General features: G+C 40.8%; 1 protein-coding gene across 1 annotated transcript in view; it reads right to left on the bottom strand.

The window, feature by feature from the left end:
- Positions 1-277: 277 nt before the first annotated feature.
- The window catches only part of COBL (cordon-bleu WH2 repeat protein), a 233,037-nt gene continuing 212,485 nt past the window's right edge, over positions 278-20,829 (bottom strand). Inside the window, exons 9-14 of the mRNA XM_049777026.1 lie at positions 16,910-17,219; positions 9,810-9,907; positions 6,888-8,746; positions 4,580-4,699; positions 3,763-3,996; positions 278-612 (exon numbers count right to left, since the gene is read on the bottom strand). Coding sequence (XP_049632983.1) covers positions 595-612; positions 3,763-3,996; positions 4,580-4,699; positions 6,888-8,746; positions 9,810-9,907; positions 16,910-17,219 — 2,639 coding nt within the window. The 3' untranslated portion in view covers positions 278-594. The remainder of the gene's footprint in view (positions 613-3,762; positions 3,997-4,579; positions 4,700-6,887; positions 8,747-9,809; positions 9,908-16,909; positions 17,220-20,829) is intronic.

The following is a 20,829-nucleotide window of genomic DNA, read 5'->3' as shown; positions in this document are numbered from 1 at the left end:
ATTTTATCAACAGTGACCTTCCCTGAAGCTTGAAGCCCAGGTTTTTTGAGGAACAAACAATCCATTAGTCTTAGCACTCAACAAAATCACCTTTGAAAATGCCTCCCAATGGTTTTCTCATTATAAATATATAGTTCATCATGTAGCATAATTATTTCAATTGTTCCCACTGATTGATATATTTCCTATAGAATTTAAAATATTTTTGTACAACCTGATGACTTTGATAATCCATATTTGGTCAACATTTAAAGGTCCCAAACTTCTATAAAAGATGACTTTACCCACATTTCCCATCAATGGAATTAAGGAGTAGTGTTGGGCACCAGCATTTCTATTCCTATTAACCTGCCAACAAGAATTGGTTATTGGCAACTTAAAATATTCAGAGGCAAAATGCATTTACTTGGCACACAAACTGTAAGTGGGGCAGCATAAACGTCCCCACTTTGAAATTATTACACAGACTGAGAATCAACATTTCGAGTTTTGGCCCATAGACAAGAAAGCGCACCAAATTCTGAGGACTCTTGTATACAGTATATCCTTGAGTAGTGATGGTGGGTTTCTGCCATATCTGATCTTCTGGATGATTCAAACCAGCAAAGGCACCTGCGTGAAAACAAGAGTCTCAGTTACTCAGGATGTGATATCAGGAAACAAATGGGTATTTGGATGCTAAGGGGTGATGTGTTTACCCATTCTTGTTCACAAATTCGCAAATCAACACACCAAATTTTCACACTGCAATGACATCCTCTTCTTTAAAGAACCATAAGGAAAACACTATAAAATACAAGTGTGCCTTAATGATTTCGATGCCTACCTACTGCATTCAGGAGAGAAAGATGGGATCTATTGGAGGGTCAGGGTTACATTTACAGTTCTTCCATATCTGTCAGATGCCCTCTACACTTTCAGCAATCCTCCCTCTAGTTCTGTCTCTGGCCATTTGTGTGTGTGTGTGTGTAGGCAGATATTCCTTTACTTTGTGTGTGTGTGTGTGTAGGCAGATATTGTGTGTGTGTGTGTGTGTATGTGTGTGTGTGTGTAGGCAGATATTCCTTTACTTCTGGAAGAATACTATACATCCTAATTTCTTCAGTAATACTGTCCCAAGAAAAGTACCTCCTGGTACCACTAGGCAACCAATCCAATCACCAATACCTAATATTGGTGGTTACCACAATCTGTATCAGTGGTTCAACAAATTTATTTCTCATATGGTTCCTTGAGAAAGGAACCATATTGGCCTCCCTTACATCTCTGAATTAACTTTTATGTAAGGCGTGCGATGTGGATCAATCTTTAAATTCTTACACATGGTTATCTAACTGTTCCAACACCTTTTGTTGAAGACTGTCTTTATTCCATTTCAAGTTCTTGGCTCTTTTGTCAAAGGCTAATTGACTATATACTTGGAAGTTTGTCACTGGATATTCTATACTGACCCACTGGTCTGAAAGTCTATCTTTGTTCCAATACCATGCTGTTTGGATCACTATGTCTTTGTAGTAGAATTACAAATTAGGTAATAGATGCTTCCCAGTTTCTTGCTTTTCAATGTGGGTTTGGCTATCCTAGGTCTTTTATGGTTCCACACAAACTTTGTAATTAAATTGTTCTAAGTCCTTGAAGAATGTTGCCTGAATTTGAATAGAGATTGCATAGAATCTATATAGCAGTTTAGTTAAGATGGTCATTTTGATGATATTGATTCTTTCAATCCATGAGCCTGGAATGTTCATCCATTTCCTTAAGTTTTCTCCTATTTCTTTCTGAAGTGTTTTAAAGTTTCCATGATATAGATATCACACAATTCTTGTTAGGTTGGTTCCTGGGTACTTGATAGCTTTGAACATTATTTCAAATGGGATAGACTCTTTGATCTTTCTCCTCTGAGTCATTATTTGTCTAAAGGAATGCAACTGTCTTTTGTGTACTGACTTTGTAGCTAGCCATGTTGCTGTTTTGGTTTGTTTCTAGGAGCTTTTTTGTGTACTCTTTAGAGTCTTTAATGTATATCATCATGGCATGTGCAAAAAGAGATAGTATGGCTTTCTTCCTTTTCCAATTTGAATTGCTTTGATTCCCTCCTCTTGTCTGACTGCTATTGCTAGGACTTCTAATACTATGTTGAATAAGAGTGGAGACAATGGACATCCTTGCCTGACCTTAGTGGAAATGTTTCCAGTTTTTCACCATTAAGAATAATGTAGGTTGTGGGCTTTTTATAGACAGCTGTTACTATTTTGAGGAAGGTTCCTTCCACACCTATTTGATGAGGGTTTCATCATAAATGGGTGTTGGATTTTGTCAAATGCTTTCTCTGCATCAATTGATAAAACCATGTGGTTTTTATCTTCTTTTTTACTGATGTGATATATGTTGATTGATTTACTTATACTGAACCATCCTTGCATCCCCGGATGAAACCCACTTGGTAATGATATATAATCTTTTTGATGTGTTGCTGGGTTGGTTTGCTAAGAATTTGTCCAGAATTTTTGTGTCAGTGTTTATCTGTGAGATTGTTCTGTAGTTTTCTTTCTTGATAGTATCTCTGTCAGCTTTGGAAATGCGCATGATCTGAGCTTTGTAGAAGGTATTAGGGAGGATTCCCATTTCTCTGATATTTTGGAAGAGTCTTAGTATCAATGATAGTAACTCTTCTTTGAATGTTTGATAAAATTCACCAGTAAGCATCTCTGGATGTGATGAGGGGAGGGAAACTGGGGACATTAGTGGTAGGAAATGTTCATGGGTGAAGGGTGGTATACATTGTAGAACTGAAATTCAATCACAAACTTTGTGATCATGATGTCAAAATAATATCATAAAAGTATCTTATCATATAAAAATATATGTATTATTTATTATTATAATTTACATTATTTATATTATTAACCACCAATTAGTCATCATTATTTTATATAAATTTATCCATACATATAAAATATATACTTTATTTATAAATTTTAAACTTATTATTTATTATAACTTTATCATAAATAAAATTTATAGTTCCTTATAAATTATAATTTATATAATTTATTAATTATTTATATATAACATATATTAAATATTACATATAAATATTACAAAAATATTATAAAGAAAGGTTATCAGCGTATAGTCCAGCAGAAGACTTGAATGAAAGCAGGCATTCTGGAACTGAAGGCATGTGTTCTACTCAAGGGACTTTCAAATCAATCTTTTGCTTTTGTTTTTTTTTTCTTGGGGCCACATCTGGCAGCGACGCTTGAAGATTATTCCTGGTTCTGCACTCATAAATCACCCTTGGCAGGCTCAGGGGACCATATGGGATGCTGGCAATCAAACCCAGGTTGGCTGTGTGCAAGGCAAACACCCTACCACTGTGCTCTCATTCTGACCTGTCAAATCAATCATTTTAAAACACTGCTGGCAGATACATAAAGAAATATAGAGAAAGAGTATGCTGATACCTCCATGTTTCTGAGAAAGTTCCTTCCAGGGACCACTGCAGAACTCTGTGCAGCCCATCCTGGCATCAATATGGGGGCAAGGTGGGAGCACAAGGGGCTGGGATATCACAAAGCCCTTTTAGAGTCAGTAACCTGTAGGAAGGCATATGCTGGTGGTGGTGGGGTTGTGCCTAAAATTCTACCCAGGTGAAAGGGAAACAACCCAAGCTCATCCACTACATTGCTCTTAGCCACTCTTCCTCCCACCCTTCCTTGTGCCCAACACCCCAAACTACACAGAGTGCCCCGTCATCACCTTTCTCAATCGCGCAGCTCCTGTGCCCGAGCGGATGGCATCCATTAAGGCCTGCCTGGCATCTGCTGGGTCGTTGAAGGGGCCTGAGGGAAGCTGGGGGGCTGGAGGGAGCAAAGGTGGTGGAGGAGGCGGGATGTGAACACCAGCATCTTCCCGGCTAGGAGATTCTGCTCCTGCCGTGGACTGCGAGGCATCACGGAAGCTCCGGAGCTCCTCAGAGGCAAAGGATGACACCTGGGAGAGACAGTGACATGAGGATGTGCCCACAGGGTTTGGTGGCCAACCAACCTCCATCTTAGGGAGACAAGGTGGTGGTCTGCTTAAGTGAGGAATCCTGGTTTGTGTCATCAAGTCTTGCATGAAGACAGACCTGGAAAACGTGTGTCAGTCTGTGTGAAATGCATGCCAGATTCCATGGGGATGACACCCTCTCCATATCCCTTGGCTTAGTGTGTGGAAGTTGATGCCAGAATTTTGCTCCTGCCCTCATGTCACACTGACTCCTGAGATTGTGTTTAGTCATGAAGACAGAGGGCAGAATTTCACCTCCTGATGAACCATGCAAGGGCATTCTGGGACTAGGTCAGTGTTCCATGCCAGGTGCATGAGTGGGGGACAAGAAATATAGGTGATTTATCTTTCCTCTGTAGTGGTGACCCCAAGTGCTACTCTATACAGGGCAGTCTTCTTGGCAACTGGGATAGAAGCTTATCATCCATTTCCAAGTAGAGGGGCATCTGACTTTGTAGTCCCCATTAGTATGGAGGAGTGAGAATGCGGATACACCCCACCTTATCTGGGAAGGGCCCCCTCTTACCTTGCGTAAGCTGCAGGTGCCCCCATGACCTCGGATGGCTGCCATCAGTGCTGAACGCTCACTCTCTGACTCTATGTAGGATGGTTTCTTTGGCTTTCTCTCTGAGGTGTGCTGTGTAGTCTAAAAATTAAGTGTTCATGGATTACTTTATTTTACCACATATTTCTGCATTTTTTCTATAAAATTAAGAGAAAAGGAAAAAAGAAAGGCTGGGGGGCAGCGGCCAAGTGGTCTTGGATGCACTGGTGAGGAAAAAAAAATGAGAATAGAATTAAATATCCAAGCCAAAGTCAACAATAATAGAATCAAGAGAACTCAACTTTAACAATCTAAACTCTATGGGGCCAGTTACACTGGCAGGCCAGGGGGCAAAGGGTGGTGGTAGAGAATGCACTCTGAGGCTATTGGTGGAAGGAGGTTGACATTGGTGGTGGGAAGGATCCTGACTCACTGTATATCTAAAATTCAACTATAAAGGACGCTGTAGATCACAGACACAGAAGGGTCCACTTATACTAGTAGCCCGGGGGCAAAGGAGGGGCGATATGGGATGCATGCTGGAAACACGGGTGGAGGGAGGACAATACTGGTGGTGGGAATGCCCTTGATTCAATGACACTATGTACCTGAAATACTACTGTGAATGATTTGTAATCCACTTTGGTCAAAATAAAAATTATTTAATAAAAAAATTAAATTAAAAAATTAAGTGTCTAGGCATGTTACTTAGAAGATGGAGAAATGCTGTCAGGTAGCAATAAACAAGCCTGGTACTTATCAGTATGATCAGTTCTTATTTAAAAAGGACTGAGCTTCTATTAAGATTATGATTTAGGGGCGGCGAGGTGGCGCTAGAGGTAAGGTGTCTGTCTGCCTTGCATGTGCTAGCCAAGGAAGGACTGCAGTTCAATTCTCTGGGGTCCCATATGGTCCCCCCAAGCCAGGGGCAATTTCTGAGTGCTTAGCCAGTAGTAACCCCTGAGCATTTAATGGGTGTGGCCCGAAAAAAAAGATTATGATTTATAGGGGCCGGAGAGATAGCATGGAGGTAGGGAGTTTGCCATGCATGCAGAAGGACAGTGGTTCGAATTCCAGCATCTCATATGGTCCCCTGAGCCTGCCAGGAGAGATTTCTGAGTGTAGAGCCAGGAGTAACCACTGAGTGTTGCCAGGTGTGACCCAAACCCCCCCCAAATATTATGATTTATAAATAAATATTGACAATACATTCTGAGGTGAGTTATGTTAGAAATTGTACCCCTAAATAATGAGAATCTTTAATACATATCATATTATCTTAGCCATAAAAACAATAATAAACTAAAAAGACTGTAATTATAAATCAAATACTATGTATATGAGTAACACTAACAAATATTTACTATTATTGTTGTTGTTATTAGATTATTATTATTATTATTTATTAAGTTTTGGGCCAGAATCTGGCAATTCTCATGGCTGACTCCTGGTGCTTTGTACAGGGATCACTTCTGGTAGGCTTTGAGGTACTGGCGATCCAACCTCAGTAGGCTGTGTGCAAAGCAAAATACCTATCTGCTGACTACTTCTATGGTCCTGATAATGGTCTCTCAATGTTGAATGACTTCTTTCCTTGGCTTTCTGATGTCAGAAGTGGGGTGCATAGCTCCCCCCCCTTAGTGCTTCAGGCTATACTCACTTGACCTCACTGTTCCAGCTGTTCACTTGCAAAAATGAGAAAATGAAAATGCTTCCCAATTCTATATTGGCATAAGCAATGCGAAGAGATATTATTAGTAATGTGCCGAATGTCTGAAGAGTTAAGGGGTACTATTCTGATTTCTTTTTCCTTTCCTTTTTTTTTTTTTTTTTTTTAGATTTTTGGGCCACACCCGTTGATGCTCTGCACTGGTTTGCACTCAGAAATTGCACCTGGCTTGGCAGACCATATGGGATGCCGGGGGATGGAACTGCAGTCCATCCTAGGTCAGCTGCGCGCAAGGCAAACTTCCTACTGCTGTACCACCACTCCGGCCCCATATTCTGATTTCTTAATGACCCACTTTACTACTCACAACAGTCTTTCTAGTCCTAAACTCATAGAGATTCTCCTGTGGTGACAATGTTCTCAATGGCGGCATGGACAAGCACTAAAACATCAGTGCCCGTTCTTTAGTGGGGCCAATCAAATGACTCCACAGACAGGGAGTCATAGCCCACATTCAAATGGAACTTGCAAAGACTCAAATGCTAATCTAAGGGTCTCATTCTGTAGCCCCTCAGCCCACAAGTGTGGAAGGAGGCCCACCCGCTCCTGGTAGGGTTTCACCTTTCGGAGTCTGTCTTTCCCTCCAGCTGAGTGGATGGCTTCCATCAAGGCACTGTGTAGTGAAGTCTCTCTGGGGACTGGCTTCTGGACAACAGGTTTGAATTTTTTCTTTGGCCCAAAGATGTCTGATGTCAAAGCGCTGTCGGTTTCATCTATGTCTGTACACGACACACCAGGTTTTTCCCCCTGTTGGAGGGTCTCCGACTTGGCGTAGCCATTAGTGCTGGATGCTGTGGGAGACTGAGGCGGCTCATTGGAGATGGGAATCCGCCTGGAGTTGCCCATCAGGACTCTTCCAAGAGCCTGATTTTCAACGGAGTGAGAAGATGGGGGATTTTGATGGTCTGGCGTGTGCTTGATATCAGATGCTGAGAAGACCTGGGGGTTACTTGTATGGTGCTTTCCACTGTGTAAAGATGTACCTGCTGGGACAAAGGATCTTCTGTGGGTACCAGAGAGATTGTCTTGAGTAGAGAACTTTCCATAAGATCCCCTGAAAGCATCCTCTCTGGGATTCATTCGAATGGTCGCTTCTTCCCCATTGGTGCTGGGAAGGTGGATGCTGGGTAACTTTGCATCATCTTTAAGTTCTTGTGCACGTGTCTCTAGGGGTGGGCTGGAGGTTGTTTTGTTGTTGATAGTGGGGGGCTGCCCCATAACCTCGGGCATTCTGCTTTCACAGGTCTTCCAGGCATCATTCTGCTTTCTTACCATATGAGCGGGAGCTTTGGGTGGCCCTATACGCTTGGCAATAGCAGAGGCCACATACTGACTGGATGTCCTTCTCTGGGGCTTGAGAAAAGAGAATTCAGTGGCATTTGGTGCTGGGACTTTCATGCGGCCAGAGGCTGTCACGGGTGTTTGGCTTCCACCATCCTCCATGTGTTTCCCATTTTCTTGCTGGCTAGGCTGGATTGCCACCACACGAGGGTCTGGGAAGATGGGTTCTGCTCTGGGTTTACTTTCCACCTCAGCAGGGATGTCCACAGGGGTTCTCTTGTCCATACTCTCTGTAGATTGACCTGACTGCTTTTTTATAGAGTTTGACTTCCAGAATTCTTTGACTTTCTCAATGGGTTGGGTTTGTTCTTCCAGAGTTGGAGATTCTGGAGCAACAGTCCTTCCTCTATTGACATGGGGACTCACCAGGTTTCCCAGTTCATCAATTTTGATGGCACCCGTGGTGAGGGATACTCCTCTGTCATAGTACTTCATGTCTGACTTGGGAGGGACAATTTTGTAGGTTGTGAGGCCATATTTAATTCCATAACTTCCTCCTGAATTTTGCTCTCGTTGGTACCACGGTAGTTGTGTTGAGGCCTTGTTCTTGCTGTCACCGTCCTTGTCCCGTACTGAGTGTGAAGCCACTCTTTCCAGGCCCTGTTTCTTCCCATAGTCTGGGGATTCCCAGTCTTGCGCCTTTGTGTTCAGGTTGGATGTGCGGAGTGAGGATGCAGTAGTTAGTGTATGCTCCAGTTTAGTCTGATTCACATTATTAGAGGCGTTGGATAAGAGTGGTTTGATTTCCACTCCCATCTGATAGGAAGAAACAGATGAGTTACACACGACCACCTTATTCCTGCTTGTTTGCTGTGGTTGCTGGCTATGCTCAGTCTGGTCTGGAGACCGAGGAATTCTCCTGGCTGAGCTACTCAGGTCAAAAGAACCAGCATTATTGTTTCTATTGGAGAGCATCGCTGAATCCACAGGATCGTCTAAAACTTCTCCTATAAAAGTGACTGGGATGGTGTCTGCATCACTATTGGAGGTTATGGCTTCTTGAGTGCTGAGACTGGACACACAACTTGTGGAGTTGGTTAAAGAACTGGTATCTGATTCATAAGTCTTTTCCATTTTTTCTGCAAAAAAAGTATAAACACAGATGCCAGATTAGTGTCTCCTGTAAAATGTCTATGTTCAACACTTAATCTAATTATGTCCTGATTTGATTCCTCTGTGTAAGGGGAATTTTATTTTGTGAAAGTTATATATACTTTAGAATATCATTTCAGTTTGTAATCTCTACATGATCTGGGCATATATAGCCACAAGTCTTAGTACTTAATAGAGGAATTATCTGTGCTTCCTTGATGTCTCCCACCTAAGATACTAGAGTTCAACACAAAGTCAGTACCTCCTACTCAAAAAACAGATATCTAAGGACTAGAGCAGTGGTCCTCAAACTATGGCCTGCGGGCTACATATTGTATTTGTATCTGTTTTGTTTCTACATTGCAAAATAAGATATACACAGTGTGCATAAGAATTCGTTCATAAATTTTGTTTTTACTAGAGTCAGACCCTCCAATGGTCCGAGGGACAGTGAACTGACCCCGTTTAAAAAGTTTGAGGACCCCTGGACTAGAGCAATAGCACAATGGGTAAGGCATTTGCCTTTTATGGGGTTGACCCAGGTTCATACACCATATGGTCCAATGAACCTACCAGGAGTAATTTCTGAGCACAGTGCCACCAAATGTGGCTCAAAAACAAACAAACAAACAAACAAACAAAAAGAGATGTCTAAATCTAAGTCTTCTGAAAACACTATTTCAGCATCAACTAGGAGAGGTGGTTTGGGATACTAGTTACATTCAGCTCCTATTTTTTAGATGCAGTTGACCAAGTCTGGAGCACCTGGTAGTTAGCTGTAAATGATTGAGCAGATAAGCAAATGCTCAGGGACATAAGATGGTGGATTTGCATAGACTCTTCAAAACAGACTGCCTAAAGTCTCCATCACTGCTGAAAGCTATTTCAGAAATCTCATGTGCCTGTACATACGTTCTCAAATCCAGGCTTGCTCCAAGCAGAACTACACTTCCCTCAGAGACTTTTTCTCACATTGAAACAGCATGCCCTTCAAGTCTATTGCTACATGGCTAATGTCAGAATGCAGGCAAGCTGGTTCTCAATTCTCACCATCTAGGTCCTCGTCAAGGTCTGCCAGAGCCTTCTGGAACTGTCCGGTGAAAAACTCATCTCCATCATCATTTGAGGCTACGGTCGCTTTTTCACTTCTAGGAGAAAAAAAATAATACTCATTTCTATTTTGATTTACTCAATGAACTGTTTAAACATATTCAGGTACAACTCATATTTCAATGCAGACAGTACCATTGTCTCTGGGTGTCTGCTGTCCTTGAAGCTACTGTGATATGCTTGGTGCTATATATGTACGTGTTGACTTCATGAGACATGAATGGCATGCTTATATGAATGATATGTAGAAGGTGTGGCAATTACGGGTGTAGGTGGAGTGTCTAAAGTATTGCCTTATATGTGGTATGTACGGTATGTGGGTAGGTAGGGTATGATGGTGAGTGGTTTATCAGTGCATACATCTAGTAGATGTATGCAGTGATGGTATATATGGTACATGCATTTGTGCTTTAAGGATTGTGGTGTGTGAAGAATGTAGTATGGTGTGAGTATGCGCTTACTTGTGGTGTGTATTGGATTTATGTGCATATGTTTGATGTGTATATTTGTGTGGAATATGATCACAGAATAAGCTCTTGTGTGAATGCAATACATATAACATAAAGAAAAAGAGTCAAAGGACCCGCCCTAGATAGCACAGGGTGCAAATTTTCCAAATTTGTTAAGGATAGCACACACCTGATGCCCAGAGCACAATTACAAGTCCAATCATCTTGGGGTTCAGTAGAATGTCAGCCTGCCAGGATAGTTGGAAGTGACCTTGTTTGCATCACTGGAACATGACAGCATCTATAAACTAAGTGCTACCAAAGCCATTTTAAAATTTCCCTCGAAAGGGATTTATTTCCTTGCTGTCATGGGCATGCAACAATTGTCTGTCTGCAGTGAAAGCTGAAATTTTTTCTACTGATAATTAAAATTGAGGGTCAATTTCCACCACTGCTAATTAAGCATCAAGCCCAGATGGTGATGTATAAAATATGCTTTGCACAATCCTCATTTAAGCAGCAAGCTGCGTTTTTGCTTGTTTGTTTTTTCTTTCGACAGATGAATTGGTGACTTCCAGAGAGCTAGGAAGTGCCAGCTGGATTACTCTCAGGTAATGGCATATTTTTTGCCACACCCAGTGGCACTCAGGGGTTATTCCTAGCTCTGTGCTCAGAAATTGTTCCCAGCAGGCTCAGGACACATATGGGATGCCGGAGATCAAATCTGGGTCTGACCTAGGTCGACTGCATGCAAGGCAATGCCCTGCTGCTGTGCTATCACTCTGGCCCTCAGATAATGTCATTTGAAATTAAGCCGGACAAAGGGAAGGGGATTGGTTAGAGATGTAGGTGAACGCACATCAATGAACAAGGAACAGTCACAAGACAGTCTTTCCTACTACTCTTTTCTTAGAATTTAATTTATTTGAATACATTATTACTAAAGTAGCTTTTGTTTCTTTCATAGAATATGGCACCCTCACTGAATTTATTTTAAATATTTAACAAAATTTATGGCAGAGGGAAAAGGGCAGATTTTACATAAAATAGTATTTCAATAAAAAAGTTCCTTTTCTTGCTCTTCAGTTAGGACGCTTGAAGCTTAATTGAATGCTGAGGCAACCATGACTTGTCTGTCCCACAAGAACCTGAGGGCTTGTAGCTCTTCTTAGAGTATAATAGTTGCCTGTCACTTGGCCCACACTCACTTCACCAAACCATGAACTGATATGCCAAGTCAGTGTCAACAAAAAAAAAATTAGTGCTTTATGCTTTTATTTCCTCTTATATAATAAAGAGCCTGAGAAAATTCTGACCCAGTTAATTTTGCCATTGGTTATTTTATCGAATGTGGCTAGAATAGTTTCTCTAAGAAATTCATCCAATGGTTGCATTATGAAAATAAATATATCTAAAGAAAAAAAATGTCCCTTTGAAATAGCAGTTCAATTTGCTGATGGCAAGAAAACTAATTCATAGAATCTCAAGAGCAACTGATAAAGATAAGATTTTATCCAACTACTACAAAATTTCGATATATACAAGTCAAAGATGTAAGGATTAAAATTCAGGATATTGGTAGAAGGAACTGACTTTGGTCATGAATTTGGTATTGAACATTGTATACCTGAAGCTCCACTCGGAAAAACTTTGCAAAGTATTATGCCTCAATTAAAATATTAAAATAACATACAAATTAAATTCTAAAGAGTTGGCACACAAAAATAAAGCACCTGAAAAAGGAATATATACTTGAAAAACTAAAGGTAAAATGCCAGGAATGGTTCTTGAACAACCAGGAGTAACACCTGAGCGTTGTTGGCTGTGGCCCAAAAACTAAACAAAACAAACCCAAAAGGAACAGTAGTTCTCATTTCATTGACAAACGAAATGTTTCTGCTTTTCCAAAGCTTCTGAATTCCAGATTAGCAATGCCCTGCAAGTACAAAGGCATTGACAATAGGAGTCACATGTCATTTAAAATCTTGCAATCACATTTTCAAAAGATGACTAAGTAGGCGCTTTATTTAGTAAGTCTTAATCACTGGGCTTCATTTGAACCAATATTCAATCCGAATTATCATTTCCACATGCAATTATATGAAACTTTTTTTTTCTGGTACCAAGTTCAGTGCATATTTTATACTTACAGCACTTCTCAGTTTGGTTCAACTGTTAGGCAGTTACTTGGTACTGCCAAAGTTGGCTAGATTATGGACTGAAAGCAATGTATTTCTTCAAGATCCCAGTGATTTTATTTTATTTCACTTTTGACAACTTTACTAACCTCTGCCTAAGCCTATATCCCTCAGTCCCTGGCAACTGGCACCAGTTTTTTACTTTATTTTTTTATGAGTTATCCTTTTTTGTTTGTTTTAATCACACTTGTCTTTATCTGGATTATTTCATCATAGCCTGAAGCCTTCAAATTCCATCCATCTTGCAAATGAGACTTTCTTATTTTTCTTATGACTGAATAATATTCTATTATGTATAAAACTTTGCTCTTGGTTCTTCAGTTAATAGGCACTTAGTTGCTTTCATTTCTGGATTACTGCAAATGATTCTACATCAAATGTTTCCTAAATACACCTTTGTAAAAGGGTCTACAAAAGTCCATGTGTCCGGAAAGTGTTAGCACTTTTAAATGCTTATGTGGTCATCAGTGCAGAAATTTTGGGCTCTACATAATATCAAATGTTTCCAAGTGATCTTTTTTGTTTGTTTGTTTTTGGACCACACCCGGCGACACTCACTGGTTACTCCTGGCTATGAGCTCAGAAATCGCTCCTGACTTGGGCAACCATCTGGGACGACAGGGGATCAAACCTCAGTCTGTCCTAGGCTAGAGCAGGCAAGGCAGACGCCTTACCGGTTGCGCCACTGCTCCGGCTCCTCCAAGTTCTCTTAAGGCACACAATTCTTGGTTACAAAAATCCAGAGGCTCTCAAAAATTAGTGTGCTCATCTGGAAGGCTAGAGTGGATGTTCCCATTGCCAGAGATTTCTGGATTTCCAGTGGTCTGTAGAATCTCATTCCATACAGTTTTTCAACCCTGCAGGCAAGGGCAAAGTCTGCCACCTCTAACCATCATGTCCTACTACTCACTGACTACTGGGGAAGAGGGGCCAGAAGGTAATTTAGGTATCACTAAGTGGAGGAAAAAAGGAGGCTGCCAACATGGGGAACACCCCCCTCATATATGTGGAGAAGCAACATGTTGTGATTTTTGAGAATTTCACATAGACCATTACTGTCCCATTTAGAAATATCTCTCATCTATTCCTCAACATTCCCACAGGGAATTTATGCAAAGAAATAGTCTTTATATCCAGATTCCCTTTGATTCAAAAGCTTAGAAATTACACTACGTTCACCATCACTGTTCCCTAAAGTGGCAGGAGGCATTGGTATACACTCTTTAATTAGATGTATACACACACACACACACACACACACACACACACACACACACACACACACACACAAAGGATACTTAGTTTAAAGAAGTTGAAGAACCAGATACCACTTAAAAGAAATTCCCCAACAAATCAAATTTTTATACTTATATCGGATAGCATTAAATCACAATATGACCACCAGCAGCAGCAGCTATCAAAAATTTTGAAGGCTGGCAATCAGAGGTGCTATTAATAGGCAGGAAAGGACTATCTCAATTATGCTGAAAATGAAGTTGAAGAGATCAAACTCTCTCAAGGGCAAAAAGTCACTTGTTAAGGGGAGATATGATCTAAGGCAAGGATGACTAAGGAAGTTTTCACTCTGGGCATTTAGTTACTTATTAATGATCAGATACACTTAAAAATGTAATTATAATTATTTACAATAATTTATATAATAGATTATTATAACAATACACACATATATTTATATTTATTATATATTTTAAATACCATATATTTATAAAATATGTATAATAAAGATATTCATTATAAATAATAAGCATAAACCACGTATACTAAATATAAGCATATTCATTTATCTATGGAATATAAACAATAAATATAATAAAATATTTACAAATATATAATTTATATGCTAATAAAATAAACACAATTACATTTATGACTTTTTGTTTGTTTTGGGGCCACACCTGGTGACGCTCAGGGGTTCCTCCTGGCTGTGCGCTCAGAAATCGCTCCTGGCTTGGGGGACCAGATGGGATGCTGAGGGATTGAACCGCGGTCCGTTCTAGGTCAGCCGCGTGCAAGGCAAATGCCCTACTGCCGTGCCACCGCTCCGGCCCCTACATTTATGATTTTTAATGGTAAGACATACTTATATGAGGAGCTCTTCAAGAAAATTCAGTTACAGGTTGCCATGTTTTATTTTGCCAGAGCAGAACTACACATACAGAGATAAACCTTAGGCATCTCAGGCTTTCATGTGGTATTTCTGTTGTTCACACTCTGGCTGAATTATTTTTTCCCTCCCTTTCTTTCTCTTTCTCATTCCTTCTCTCTCCTTCTCTTCCTCATCTTTTCCCTAAGCTTTTCTCCCTTCAAACCCAGGTGTGGCCCCCAAACAAACAAAATGCCAGTAAATATCATTTTTAGATCATAGCATTATGATAACTGACAATCATTCACACTTGCTGTTTTTATAAGACCAATATTTACCCTTGAGAGTCTTCCATTTAAAACACAGGCTTCAGGGATTTTTAATGGAGCCCAGCCAAAGTTGTCTTAATGGAGCATTATCTACAGTGGCAGACATAATCTCTGAACATAAACCCTGGCACCAAAGCCAGACAGGCCCTTTGTCAATAAATTAGGTAGAATGCTCTCAGTTGGAGGCAGCCTGATAGGTTCTCCTGAGATAAGTGACAGAAGTTCCTGAGAAAAAAGCATCATCTCCTTTGTCATCAGAAGACAACCTCTGGAAATGTAAGACCCAAAATGTCTAGATGGTTTTAGCAACTTCTGGTGCAAAGAGAAGAAAAGCATGAATTAAACTGGATGAAAGTGTTTAAGCTTATGAACTTGTGTCTTCTGAACCACAGAAGTAGCAACAGTGCTTAACAAATACCTGAGTATAAAGTCAGGAGAACCATGTTGAATATCATGAACAATTCTTATTTAACAGGTGCTTGCTCTGACCTGAGTGAACAGTCTGCATATTAAGCATATCTGAGCCCCTCATGCTGGTTTCTCATCTGTTCCCAATCTACTCGTGTCCAGAAAAAAAGGAGTTTCCCAGTGACAGAACATTTGCAGTGTGCCTTAACCTCAAAGTTCTAGCTCGAATTCAAGGAGGCTGGAGAGGGCTGTCATAGTCAAATCCTAGATCATGGTGGCTAGCCCTTCTGAAAACACAAATAACTACTTAGAAAAAAGCAGAAAGAAGGTATCAAAATTAAGCTGACTGTTTTGAGACTGATGTTGTACAGTTTAAACCTTATGTAGTTCGATGCTATGGCAGCCAACTAGGCAAAATAACAACCACTTTTGTAAGCTTTGATCTGGGGTTCCCACCTCTTGCGAGAACACTAGAACATGACTTATGTACCCCTCTCAATTTTTTTTAAACGAAAAAGGAGCAGTTGTTACGTTACACCTTATTTTACCTAAAACAGATCATTCCTGGTTCCTTTTTATGTTTTACAACTTGGATTGACCCCAAAACAGAGACTGTCTTCCTTGTAAACCTGGACGGGACTAGCTCAGGTGAGCCTGAACTATCTGCCCTTACTATGCCCTTACTGCTCCACCCAGGGGTGGTCTTTGCATGCAATCAAAACGATAGTTCTGGCAGGCAGCTCACTTTCAATGTGAGGTAGAAGGATGCCAGGTTATAAGTGTTTCACCTTCAGCCTGGATTATTTGGATCATTCAGATTATTTCATGTGCGACCCGGGTTTAAACTCATTCACCTTCCTTGGGTTGGAGATATGGCACATGGGGTGATTTTACACAGAATCACATAATAGAGGAAACAGTAGGATTTAGGGACTGCAGTACATTATCAATATTAGTACCCATTCACGTGGCCTCTTTACAATACTGGTCTTCACAAAACATACTACAGGGACATAATGAGAGATGCTATTCTTTCTGTCATAATATTTGACTGAATGTATTATGTCAGGTAATTGTTTGGTTCATATGTCATGGGAATATGAAATGCTAGAAAAACATGCTCTCCTCTCCAATTATTTTTACTGTCCTCTGAACATGAAAACACTGAAAGTTCTAGTGCAGTGTCCCAATTCAGGCCTTACAGACACTTTGACATATTGCCAAAGTGATGGTCCAAATCTATGAGTAGTTGGGTTCAACTCCTATGGTACTTGTTTCATTTTGGGTTGTCTGGACAAAGACTGATGTGACCTGCCATGGATTGCCTGAGTTAGGCAAACCTGATGTGATATGCAGTTTGGGATTATGGGTCACATTGGTGCTCAAGGATTATTCTCGAGAGGACCCTGTGGTGTTGAAGATGGAACCCACGTATCTTGTATGCAAAGTACCACCCATCAGGCTATCCCATAGTACACATATAACTTTTTGTTTCATTCCCATGTCCAAAGAACCCTCTCCTTCCTGGATGTGCCATCCATGCATGACTCACCTGGAATGCCAGTTTCCTGAGCCACTTCTTTCCCATGAAGGATTCCTCTGGGGACCCGGTTCCGGGGTTACAGCCAGTTCCTGGTCGCTGCAGTCCTCCTGGTCTGTGGCCCACTTGTCTTTGGATTTTGTGCTGTCATGTTGCGAGTCGAGAGAGATGATGTCTGAGGGGGAACTCATCACCCCTGAGTCCTCGGTTGTGTCTTCTGATGCAAAACAGCTGCCCACAGACACGGTCTCCTCGGCCTCTGCTGGCACTGACGAGACCCCATCTGTGTTGCAGTGACCCACAGGCCCCAGGGGCAAGCTCACTGGGTGAAACACAAGGAGAGGTCAGGAAAGACGCAGCTCTGACAATACCCAACTAACATAACAACTAGGGCTGCCCCATTGACACAAAGAAGTCCCAGCAAAGAAGGAATGACATTCACACAGAACACTGTCCTTGGAAACACTGAACGGAGCGTTACATGCATATCTGCCTAGGAGAATAATTTTTCCTCAAATATCTGCAGTCTATGAATCAACTTTTTAAAAATTTATCCTGTATATGATTATGAGCAAACGTTTTAAATTTAGACTAATAATATGGTGGATGCAATTATTTCTAGTCTGACACATGTTGAAACCAAAGTTGTGTAGCAGTGAGTCCTTTGTATAAGATTAAAATAAGAGTTAAAAATTGATAAAGTTAGAAATAGGGTAAAACTGAAGATGGCTAACATATTTCAGAGAAGCGGTCGAGGTTTAGATTACATTAGTAATGGCATTATTGGTTAATGTTCACCTGTAACTTGTACGTCAGATTCTGCTTTGATTTAAATAATGATCTTGCAAAAAGAAATCTTCAAGAAAAATTAAAAAAAAGAACAAGTGTGATAGTACAGCAGGTTGGGTGTTTGTCTTGTATGTGACCGACTTGAGTTCAATCCCTGGCATCCCATATGGTCCCCTACGCCTCACCAAGAGTCAGGTCTGAGTGTAGAGGTAGGAGCTCTCCCCAAACATGCTGTGTGGGGCTCCAACCTCTCAAAACCCACCAAAAAATTAAAAAGAAATAACAACAAAAAAAATCAAACAAGAAAAATTAAAAAAGAACAGAATGAAAGTATCTTGGTTGAAGTTATCTGATCTAGCACTAGAATATTTTTTTTTATTTTAACTACAGAGGACTAGATATACAAAATTCTATTAAAGCTGAAAGACTGAATTCCATTCCATACATATATTAGTAACAGGAGCATGAAAGTCATATCTGTAGTATATTCTCACTGCTTCTCTGAGATATGCTGAGTAGAAGTAAGAGAAGTCAGATTTTTCCTTACTGAACTACTAAGGTTCTTTAAGGTCACAGGCAGCTCCATACATGGGACCAGGAAAAAAATCCCCTATTTGTGCTGATGTTAGAAGTACAGTAGATATAGTTCTGGTCCCTAAGTATGCCAGATTTTCAAAAATGTAATGTAGAAATAGAGTTCTAATTTAAGGACACCTCAAGACATATGGTCTCATACAAATTATCATAGTACAAGAAAAATTGTCTATGTTATATTGTAGTTTCACTGTACTTTCTCGAATCATCAGTCCTCCAATAGGCAGCATTTGGATGCTTAAAATGAATAAAGGCAACAGTCGTACTTAGGGCAAATTCCCCATAATCATGCACCAATGGCAAAGTGACATCATAATTATATGGTACCAATGTTTCAACTGGACAGCGGACTAGAAACATAGAATTAACAAAACTAAAAAAGAAAGTACCAAGAAGAACATTCCTTCAGGTGTTGACTTATTTAGGACCCAGACAATAAAACAAACAACTTAAAAGCAAATTTCACAAAAGAGCTCAAAGTATAGAACAGAAAACGAAGGAAGAGTTGAGAAAAGACCAAATGCACAAGGCAGTATATCTAATTGCAGTGAAGACATTTTAAGTCATCTCTTTCTCTCAGCTTTTTCCCTTCTCTTGCTGGAAGACTCCTAATTAGAGGGCAAGTAAGAATGAGGAACTCTGCCTGTGGGTTCCTACTACCAATATTTTTTTCTGCCCATGACTTCCCGAAAAGTTGTCATATCTAAGATGGTCGCTCTCAGTCTTTGACCTGTACAGTTCTTTCTAAACTAAGACACTCAACTGCTGCCCCCACTCAGAGATGCCCCAATACATAGTCATAATGAACAGACCAAGTGGCCAATCCAGGTCCCTATCCCTTATTTTCATTTTTAATAATTTTTATTGAGACCATTGTGAATTACAAGTCTTTCACAGTTGTATTTCAGGTATATAGTGACAGTGAATTAGGGCCATTCTCATCACCAGTGTTGATCTCCCACTGCTAGAGTTCCTAGCATGAACTCCACACCTCCACCCTTAGCCCCCTGGAATGCTAGTGTAACAGGTCCATTTTGTGTATAGCTTGCTGTGGTTTGGGTCTTTTGATTCTATTGTCGTTGACTTTGGTTTGGGTATTTAGGTCTGACCATTTTTTATTTCTACTCAATGTTCTTGAGATCACTTGGCCCCTGGGTCCCATCCACTTTTTTTTATTCCCCTCAATTTGTAGGAAGACGTATAAGTATGAGGTAGAACAAGATGATTCATGTTCTATGGTCCTGTTAAAAAAAAAAAGTGGGCAGGAGCTCATGTCTAGAAGCTATAAATATAATAACATTAAAAGAAGAAAAAAAGAAAAAGAAAGAAAATAAAAGGGAGGGGAATGTGACAATTTTTTTTGATTAGGTACAGTAAATATTGGGGAAATTAGAAAGGAAATTCCCTTGGCCTAAGAGATACAGGACGTCTCTACCCTTGAAGCACACTGACAATTTTCTATGTGAATATCACTGAAAAGGTCTTTGTCTTCCTTGTGTGTGGTGTATGAACTGCACAGAAAAGTGCAAAAATATACGCCACAGGCTTCAGAGGCCTGGGTTCCAATCCAACAGGGCAGTTGTTGGGCTGTCTGGATGCCTCTAATTTATTTCCATGTAGGAGGTGGATTTTGGAGCACATACAGGACTGTGGTAAGGACTGAAAGTGATACATACTATATTGTGTCCCCTGTTGTATGCTCATTGCAGGCCTTTCTTTACCAGGCAAGGAAGTGCCTACCTGAGGATACGTATTTCTAATCCAGAGACTCTGCAGCTTGACAAGTCACAGTCAATGAGAGACTAAGAATAATACCACCCTGTGGTTAGGCCCAGTCTGGGTATGTTTACACTGGGCGGTGGGAGAAGTGGGAGGAGTTAGGATCAAGACACAGTCTTGGCTCTCCTGAGGGCCCTGGATAATTACTAAGTAAAAGGAACACAGAAACCTCGCTTGCAAACAGAAGTGTCATCTGGCCCCTACTGGTGACTCCAGGACTGCCAGCAGTGGGAAGGAGGTAGGCATCTCTGGGGAATGGGATGCAGGAGCCCTGGAGGGAGATTGGGTTAGGGGGAAGTCTCTGCAATCTTACCACTTCCCACCTTCATTCAGTTCTATGATCAAGAACGCAAAACTTTTGACGGAGCTTCTTTAGGTCCTTCAGATAGAGGCAAAAACTAAACCACTCTAGGACTCACTGGTCTAGAGACATAAATTAACCGCCACATAAACTGGCAAGACATGACCCAGGTGATGTGCACATGTTCATGACTTGCAAATGTGTCAAGAAAAGCTATTTGTAGAGGTTCACTCTGTCTGCTGGATCATCCATGTTCTTATGCGTCTCCTGGGGGCTAGTCCAGGCCTTCTGTGAAATCGTTTAACAGGTGTCCAGGCAAGGCCTAAGGGAACTGTGCTGCAGCCCAGACTCAGTGGAGCAGGCCCTACTCGCAGGCCCCTTGCCCGTGTTCGGTGACATCAGCCACTTGCGGTCTGTAAGGGTGATGCTCATTGTCCCAAGAGAAAAAACACACCAACACCATGTCATA

This window comes from Suncus etruscus, chromosome 7 (genome assembly GCF_024139225.1).
Source record: "Suncus etruscus isolate mSunEtr1 chromosome 7, mSunEtr1.pri.cur, whole genome shotgun sequence".
Taxonomy (NCBI): domain Eukaryota; kingdom Metazoa; phylum Chordata; class Mammalia; order Eulipotyphla; family Soricidae; genus Suncus; species Suncus etruscus.
The sequence above is the reverse complement of the archived record's forward strand: the minus strand, read 5'-3'. Positions and strand labels throughout refer to the sequence as shown.